This window comes from Dysidea avara, chromosome 11, assembly GCF_963678975.1.
Source record: "Dysidea avara chromosome 11, odDysAvar1.4, whole genome shotgun sequence".
Lineage (NCBI taxonomy): Eukaryota > Metazoa > Porifera > Demospongiae > Dictyoceratida > Dysideidae > Dysidea > Dysidea avara.
The window spans coordinates 9,678,331-9,687,890 of NC_089282.1; the positions used below are offsets into that span (position 1 = coordinate 9,678,331).

At 37.4% G+C, this 9,560-nt stretch overlaps 1 protein-coding gene across 1 annotated transcript in view; it reads right to left on the bottom strand.

Moving 5' to 3' along the window:
* Positions 1 to 9,525, bottom strand: part of LOC136238943 (ubinuclein-2-like) — a 16,879-nt gene extending 7,354 nt beyond the window's left edge. The window contains exons 1-15 of the mRNA XM_066029660.1: positions 9,185 to 9,525; positions 8,986 to 9,066; positions 8,596 to 8,628; positions 8,471 to 8,533; positions 7,720 to 7,820; positions 6,908 to 6,932; positions 6,422 to 6,471; positions 5,811 to 6,318; positions 3,614 to 3,690; positions 3,419 to 3,548; positions 3,287 to 3,326; positions 3,162 to 3,222; positions 2,239 to 2,275; positions 2,064 to 2,111; positions 1,779 to 1,858 (exon numbers count right to left, since the gene is read on the bottom strand). Of these exons, the coding sequence (XP_065885732.1) occupies positions 1,779 to 1,858; positions 2,064 to 2,111; positions 2,239 to 2,275; positions 3,162 to 3,222; positions 3,287 to 3,326; positions 3,419 to 3,548; positions 3,614 to 3,690; positions 5,811 to 6,318; positions 6,422 to 6,471; positions 6,908 to 6,932; positions 7,720 to 7,820; positions 8,471 to 8,533; positions 8,596 to 8,628; positions 8,986 to 9,066; positions 9,185 to 9,307 (1,457 nt within the window). The 5' untranslated portion in view covers positions 9,308 to 9,525. The remainder of the gene's footprint in view (positions 1 to 1,778; positions 1,859 to 2,063; positions 2,112 to 2,238; positions 2,276 to 3,161; positions 3,223 to 3,286; positions 3,327 to 3,418; positions 3,549 to 3,613; positions 3,691 to 5,810; positions 6,319 to 6,421; positions 6,472 to 6,907; positions 6,933 to 7,719; positions 7,821 to 8,470; positions 8,534 to 8,595; positions 8,629 to 8,985; positions 9,067 to 9,184) is intronic.
* Positions 9,526 to 9,560: the final 35 nt, after the last annotated feature.

Here is a 9,560-nt window from a genome sequence, read left to right on the forward strand (position 1 = left end):
TAAAGCCTAAAAGTGAAGGAGGGGCTTCAGCCCCCAAAGCCCACCCCCTAGATCCGCCCCTGAAGTGGTCACCTTTGGACCTGGAATATTTGACCCTTATAGGAGCTGAGGTGGCTGCATACATGTACTCCATAAAGCAGTCATGATAGACCACAACCCAAGGTTTATCTTTTTTTACAAGACAGAGACTTACATGTATACCATGCACCTATATACATGTAACTACACTTCAGTGTGGACGAGACAACATTACAAGATGATTAGGGTGGCTATGTATATACTATAGCTACAAATCCTGTGAAGTAAAAGCCGTAGTTTATACACTGCATACAGTGTACTCCCTTTTGTCTTCCACACAATTGAGAATCAGCAGTTTGTCTATAAATTAGAGGTGTACCGATATAAGAAAACTAAACCGATCCGATACCGATACGATATGGATTAATCATTTTCAAACCGATACGATACCGATACGATATACCGATATAACTAAGTGTAGCTATTTATGTTTGAAGAACCACATATGCCATGTTCAACTTTATTAAGGCTACTGTAGAAACTACTGAAGACAGCTAGTCTTAAGATTATTGGCTATGCTTGGTTACCCATGGTGGTGTGGCCTCTATTGACAGCTCAGACTATAAGGCACCCACAAATATTTTAATACATGCCCCTGCCAAGATTAGTCCGGATTACTCCGCATTTTAATGGCTTGTAGAGATGGCTGGTTGTTTCATGCTGTGCTCTTGGTTCATCTTTTTGCTGTTTCCCCAGGCTCACCACTATGAGTGTTTGTTGTATGATTGGTAAGCTCTGTGGCAACAAAACAGTAATTATCCACGCACTTAGATGGCTTCGCGTAACGTACTGCTTTTAGACAAGGAAGATAACTACTGTTTCCCGCCCTTGTTAGCTAAATAGTAGGGTTTATAATATGGCTTGATCATTGGACAGTGTCCTCAAGATAGTTCAGTTGTATATCGGTGTATCGTATCGGTTTTTAGCAGCAATATCGGCTCCCACCGATATAGTAGAAATGTCTATATCGGCCACCGATACGATATGTATTGGTATATCGGTACACCTCTACTATAAATCATATAGTGAGTTTTAATTAGAATTGGAGGCAGCTATGGAATGGCTGTGGGCCAAGTTATAGGCTTATATTTAGAAGACCATTAAACCATCACTCACTGTTATGGCTAACTCACAGACCACTTTGTCAGAGGTCTTTTGTATATAGCAAAGTATACGTACTGTAGTATTGCTTGGGGTTGTACTGTCTGGGTGTTATGATTGAAAAATGACAGCACGGGTCTTGTCAGCTACCACAAATGTGTGTTCCTTAAAATCGAAGTGGCAGCATATGTCCAACTTGGTACAGGTTCAAAGTCAACAGCAGACTCGTGGCGATTAGGCTTAATTTGGGTATCAAGGCAGACCACTTGTACCCATGTGACAACTGCAAAATAATTCTGCTTTTTCTGTAACATGCTTTTTATGTCTGTACTTTCCTCACACATGGAACTGCACTTTACAGCATTTTCCATATACACACACTGCAGTACAGTATATAGAAAATAAAGTACACTGTGACATTTATCATCTGATGTAAGTAATATGTAATACTGTACTTCTCAAACTACTGTAAAAAATATATTGGTAAGAATGAAAGGTGATTATAGCAGAGATTGATGTAGTGTATAATAATACAGATCTTGGTTTCACTAACAAGAATACACAGTACAAGCAGAATTCAGTGCATGTACTGTATGTACCTCATTTCCTCATCCCAGTGGAATGTCTTACGGATTCTCCTTGGCTTACTATCCTGTGTTTCTGATGTAGGGGTAGTCTCCTATAAACACAATGTGTGTAGTTATTAAAAATATTCAAGTCCCTTAATAGAATTAGCATGATGTTACTAAGGAATAGGTGTGTGCCAATAGGGACACCAAACAATATTGGAAATGCAGTATAAACTCTAGATTGTATGCATACTGTAAACAACCCCTTTCTGATGTTTATATTTGCTATACATGTACTTGGAGAAAAAATGTTACCTGAGCTAAATCTGCAAAGGAGTCGACTGTAGAATCATCTTCAGCAATCTGAATGAATGACATATGTATAAGGATATATGATAGCAACAAAATTATTGGCTAGTAATTACAGCAGTACAAAGATATTATAAATTGAACACTGACTACATACTGTACAGTACACATGTACACACACCTTGAGTGAAGAATCTTGTGAAGTACTTGCAGATAATCTACAGATGTACATATAGTAATACAAATAACTGCACAGATTGTATAGGAAAATTCAAGCCAATTTTGAAACGTAACAGTTACTGTACGTGCGCATAGGCTCGGACACAGGAGCTATATGGGTGCATTACATGTAGTTTGTACTGTTAATATATGTGACCGTCTCGGCAAAAACCAGTCTAGTTCGCACAAGCATGCATATTGAGAAAAACAAAACACATAAAAACTGGTGAAATTACACGTTACAAAGAAAATTTTACGCAAGTTTTAATCAAGCCATTACTCAGGAAAAGAAGTGTTAAATCGATTAAACCTACTGTATATACCATCTTATTCACCTACTCATTGGGAGTTCGAAAATCTTTTGTTTCATTTCTGTAGCACTAATGGTTTGCGTGTCACGTGCGTTTGTTTACGATGTGGTAGACGTAAACAAAATCGTCACCATTTCTTCAATGAAACCGCTTTCATATGCCTATGTACGAGTGATTGCAGAGCTAAAACTATACCTTGGCTGATCTGCCAATTCATGGTGAACGTTGTAAGCCAAATCCCAACTTTGTATACTAATCCAAACAGAAGTTATGGCTGCTAATGTTAGCGCTGGTAGAAAATTTTTAGAATAGTCACAAATTTAATTCCTTCTTTCTAGCGCTGTAATTCCAAAACTACTAACCATAATCGACTGAAATTTTGGTGAACCATTCCTTGGACTATGCAGATAATGCTGAGAAAATAAAAAGAAATTCGGAAGTTGTGCGAACTAGACAGGTTTTCACTGAGACGGTCACATATATGCATGTACAGTACAGTAGCATATGGTTGCAAGAAATGTATCTAAAACTTTGTGGTTTCAAAGTTTATTTCCAGTCTGTCAGATAAACTTACCCTAAAGCCCTGATGTTTTCTTCGTACTTGCTGAGTAGTGCAGGCATTCTGGCATCAATTGCTAAAGAAAAACAACACATGCAAAACATCTCACAACCATACAACAGTAATGTAAGTACATCTACCTTTTTTTAGTGCATCAATAGCGACTTTGATCTTAACATCCTAAAATATGGTATTCAGAATTGTAACGTTATACTTAAGCAAAGTCATTACAACAATAACATACACACACTATACTAACATGAGACGCTTACTTCTTTTTTGCGAATCGCTTTCTTTATTTTACCCGAGAGAGTTTGTTTGGATATATTAAGAAGGTATGCAACATACTCAAAAACTGTTGCTCTAATTTTTATACTGAGTTGTTTGGCAAGCTGATCAATTCTACAGACATCAAATAAATGCAGTACAGGGTATAATAATAATCAGTTTAGTATTCCATCACTTACTCTATCAGTTGACCATCATACAAAGGTGCTCGAGCCTTAATAGATAGCTTGGATTCCTCATTGTTTTTAGCAATACACTACAGGGTACACACATGTACATTGCACATAGTAAGTACTTATCTACTGTAGATCTGGCCATGAATAAATTGTAGTGGGATTCACAGATGTGAGTCAATCACATGCAGCCTATAGCTAGTACAGTATGGAGTTGATAACATCACAAAAAGTAATGATTAGAGTTGCATGTGTACAAGACCAAATTCTGGTGTAAAATGCGTAAATGCATATACGAACAATTGGAGAGATTCGTACTATCAGGAGCGCATTGAATCCTATGGACAAGGGAGTATGTAACTTCGTAAAGAGCGAAATTCAAACATGGCTGCCATGTACTATAACAAACAGCTTTTAAAATTTCCTAATTAGGATATTATGCAGAGGCGCATGCTCGAATACGTCACGTTTCCGCTTAGATGAAGCGAAGCTATGGAAACGAAGTCCAATGGCATGACGGAGGAATAGTAGCACAGGCTTAGCAAGACAGTCTTTCTACAGTCACTAATCACGTGAAATCACGCTAAACTACTCCACTTGACTATTCCAAGCTCTACTTTCGACTCGATCTTCCTATCGAAGCAGCTTTACATAAGACGATGGAGAAGCAGCCCATTTAGTGCATCCCTGTTGAGCGTAAGAATGATGTAACCAATTATATACATAGTAACACTGGATGCCATGTTTGAATTTTGCCCGCAGTATTGGTAGTGTACGGAGTTACACGCTCCCTTGTCCACAGGATTCGATGAGCTCCTGGTACTATACACCCTGTAATTTACAGGATTCAGTTTGGAGTACATTTACATGTAAAGAGGTGTACCGATATAAGAAAACTAAACTAAACTAAACCGATCCAATATACCATATAAGTAAGTGTAGTTAAGATTATTGGCTATGCTTGGTTACCCATGGTGGTGTGGCCTCTATTCACAGCTCAGACTATAAGGCACCACAAATATTTTAATACATGCCCTGCCAACATTAGTCCAGATTACTCTGCATTTTAATGGCTTGTAGAGATGGCTGGTTGTTTTATGCTGTGCTCTTGGTTCATCTTATTGCTGTTTCCCCATGCTCACCACTATGAGTGTTTGTTGTATGATTGGTAAGCTTTGTGACAACAAAACAGTAATTATGCATGCACTTAGATGGTTTCATGTAGTGTACTGTTTTTTGTTTTTTTTTACACAATAAAGATAACTACTGTTTCCCACCCTTGTTAGCTAAATAATACGATTTATAATGCGGCTTGATCATTGGACAGTGTCCTCAAGATACAGGGTGTAGTTCAGTTGTATATCGGTGTATTGTATTGGTTTTTAGCAGCAATATCGGTTCCTACCGATATAGAAGAAATTTCTATATCGGCCACCAATACGATATGTATTGGTATATCGGTACACCTCTACATTTAAATATCGAGCATATCCATAGCCAGAGTTTCTATACCTCTGTTTTTGTGCTAAGACTGATTTTAGTGCATTCCTTCATAGTACTGTATATCCACAGAGAATGATCTGGGGATTATTTGTGGCTATGGAAGTTAAGTAAGAGATGTGGAGTGGGTATCTGTGCAGCCCTATACTGTAAGTGCACCACACTATTAAAAGTGTGACAAAAGTGGTAGCATATTAGAATTGTACTTGGTGCATCTTTTATAGTGGCGTACCGAAAAAATCTGTTATAGCAGTAAAAGAATTATTATTAAACACTTGCACTAGAGCTTAGACTTTAGTGATGAACCATACCATAAAGTATTCTTAGTTACATAGCGATGTAGTCTCGCGCCACCCATTCAACATTGAACAGTAAGTGTACATACCTTTTGACAGATGTGCATTAATTCACTATTACATGTACTGTACATTTAATTATAGATGGAGTAGGAATAGTCATGTACTACCCTATAAAACTATACAGTAGCTATTTCCATATGTTTTAGTAAGTAAATCGGTATACACTCTATAAGGAAGAACACAATATCAGCAATTACTGTTATAGCTCGTCTCCAGCATTATAAAAGCTACTAGATAATGGATTACTGCCCAGTCCACAAATACATTAGGCTGGAAAACATGAAGGATTGAGTGTACAATTAACACACAGAATTCAAAATCATCACACACATGTACATACATACCAGTTCTAGCATGGTGATTTTAGAAACTAATGCCTCAGGCAGCCCGTCTGGTAAAACTGGTTTCACTTTAGGTATCGCAACGGGTTCAGCCACCTTGACAGGACCATCTGGCTTTGTGTCCATTTTCTCTGTTTTTGCAGAAAGACTGCCAGTGAGAATATGCTTCAACAAATTATCTGATGGAGTGACAGCACCAGCCAGATTAGAATGAGACATGGATGAATTTGATGCACTATTAAGTGCTGAGCTCTGCATGTTAATTAGGGAAGAGGTTGCTGATGTGTGCTGAGTTGAAGACAATCCACCACTTTGTAGGAGATTTGACAACATCTGAGAACTATTGCTAAGATTATTCCCAATTGTATTTACTGGTGCAACTTCATCCACTCCTTTAGAAGTGACTAGCTTAGACTTATCCGACTGAAATGATTTAACAAGTTTAGTCTTTAGACCAGGCTTTTGTGTACTCTGCAATGCCTTCCGTTGTTTGGCTAATTTTATCTTTTTGCTGCAAAATAATAAAAATAACAAAACTGTAAAACAAATAGTAGCAATACACGATGCATGTAAAGTAATGATTAAAAATTTTACAGCAGAATACAGTAAGTTACCTGGCTATTATAGTCTGTGGAGTTCCACTCAATTGCTTTTTAAGTGGTACCTGCAAAGAAAGAAAATTGATGTTGTTATACCTCTAAAATCCAGCACTATAAGCAAATAATATGCCTTGATACGCATTCATTTACCAATAGCGCAATTAGGTTAATTTGATTTTGTTTTGTAACAATGCATACAGCAATTTGTAATGTTTAATTAAATTGTAATTCTACATAAATTATTTCATAATTCATGAAGTACTGCATTACATAATTTACATACATTACCACATTATTTGTTAAGTTTCTTTGCCAGCCAAAAGTTGATTCACATGCAGCTAGCACTGTGATACTTTCGTCATTGTCAATGCATCTTTTTAATTGCAGGAACGTATAGTCATACAGAAATCAACATGCAAATACTAAAACACATAAACACTACACACACACACACACAGTACATTGCACAAGTGTGTTCAATGATGAACACATGACACTGACCTTCTTTGGCTTGAAATCATATTCACTAAACAAAGAAGAAACAAGCATACAGCACATAGAGACAGAGGAGGAAATGTATGTTACATGCAACCTACAGGATCTCCTAAACATCCCTGTTATCATTACTAACATACAAACATGTTTCATGTAACATGCATGAATTTTGGACACTTTCCTACATGGTGTATGCATGAATACTAACATGCATGTTTGTGTCAACATGTCTGTTGTAACATGTACTGATACCAAAAATTGGCATGCATGTAACATGCAAGTTGTTTATTGTTACTATGGTTGCAACTGTATCTAATGGTACTCTGCTACATTGTATGTGGAAGCATTATTGACTACTTGGGAATACCTACAGTACAGAAGTCATACAGCTTTGACTTACCAACTGTTTATCACCATTGTATAAACTAATGACCAAATGTGTCAGTTTTCATTGTAAGATTCTACCAGTGCCATGCCAACATACGCATGGTACATGCATGGCACTGTAACATGGTCACTTCAGACAAGGTACATGCATGCCTCCCTCACCGTAACAAGCACGTTAACATGATACATGCACCTCACATACATGTGACACACAGTAAACATGTATGTAACACTCCCAATATTTCAAGCTGGGCAATATATACATGTACAAAAAAAGCATGATTGAACGATCTACTGTAAAGTATTGTAAACTACAGTATGCACGCATACTGTAGTTGCACATACATGTATACTACGCTGAAAATGTTCTACTCTACAGAATAATGAATTGTCACAACAAGCATGAGAGGATAACATACATGCAAACTCACTCAGGGTCAGCTACTTCACTGTCCTTAAACTCAAGGTCTCCACTGTTTATATAGAAGCCTCCATGCTTAGTATCCAGACTGTGAGGCACAAACTCATCATACTACAATGGAACATAACATGAACAGTAGATCCTTATCTACATACTTTGTAATAATAGTGTACTATCCATGCACAACATACTGTACAGTGTATGTACTTATGTCCCGATCCAAAAATTGAGGTGACAAGGATGATTAAATGGAGAAGAAGCACCCCAGAACCATAGGAAACAGCACTACAGAGGGTATTCAATGTACATCTGATCGTTATCCAGAGCGAAGTCGATTGTCTGAAGGCTCCTTGGTGAGTTTGAATGGTTTCGCTCATGCACTCCAGCTCCAACTAGGAAGTTCTTTAAATCAGTTAAAGCACTGCCTTGCTCGTGCTATACAAAAAATATAGCACTCAGAGTGTAAGAAATATAGCCCTCGGTTTTGCCTCGTGCTATATTTGTCTCTTGCCCACTCTTTTGTACTATATTTTTCGTATAGCACTCACAGCAATGCTTTAACTAATAATACATAAAGTACATCTTATCAATTAATGGTGGATAAGTGACCAGGTTTTGCATGTACAAGAAAATCAAAATACAAAGCATAATGGTCACAAGTACTAATGGATTTATGTACAAGAGATGTGCATGACATGTACACTGTTATATCATCAACAGTTCATAACATTAAATAATATTATGAACTCTTGGTTACATACTGCTTCTGAATCATCCACAAAAGAGTCTTCAGAATCATATCCATATCCTATGTCCATATAGTCCTATGAGCACATAAACAACATAGTACATGTAGTATACTGGAAATAATACAGTACTAACAAACCTTATCATGGATTATCCGCTTACTCTTGGGACCCTAATACAGTACATAATCAAAGAAAGCAATGAGACTCATTACACACATACAACTTTTTTACTATTATCAGTAACTTATACTAGTAACAAACACAAGCAAACAACCACCCATAAAAGTATTTGTGACAAGGAGTGTTTATTAATAGGAATGATCTACAGTTATCTCCTATGATTTTGAGGGTTTTGCATTTTGACCTGACAAAGTTTGCCAAAAATGTGGCTATGGGTGTTGCACAATTGGGATGAAGTGCAGTTACAAGGTGTAGCAGTAATAGTTTAAGAATTAAATAACAGTAATAAATTAACAGAGCACGTGAGCACGCATGCGCAATTTATAACAAAATGGTTACTCGCTCACGTATTTCTCTTCGAACTTTTTCGCCAAAGTAACCAACTTCTGGTCGCTGGACGCTTCGTCATTCAAAAGGCGGTCTTCTTTCTACAAGAAAAGATGTCTTATAATGCGTGTATGCGTAGAAATCCGTCCCCCAAAAAACCAACCTCTATCACAAAAAATAACCTACTACAACAACACTCTTATATTAAACAGCCTTTACCTTCTTTAAAACATCATTGACCAATTTAGCGTACGAAAACTCATTGTACTGGTCATCGGTCTGCTGCGTCAAGTCGAGGCTGAACCGGATGGTGGGCTGAGATCTAGCCTTCGCTTTGTCCATTTCAGTAACAAGCAACAACGTGGAATAACGTTTGTTACTATGATCCTTCAATAGTGCTTAAAAATCCAGACCACAGGCCTCAGAAGTTGAAACAACGGTCAGCCTGCAGTGTTTAAAACCTCCATTTTCTTGTTGTGCCGTCCAAAACCTCAATAAAACTGAGGTTTGGGCTGTGTGACGGCCAAAAGTCACAGTATTCTTACTGTTTTGTGACATAGCAAACGCAGCCGGTAGAAATTTAGCTAGCGGCGTG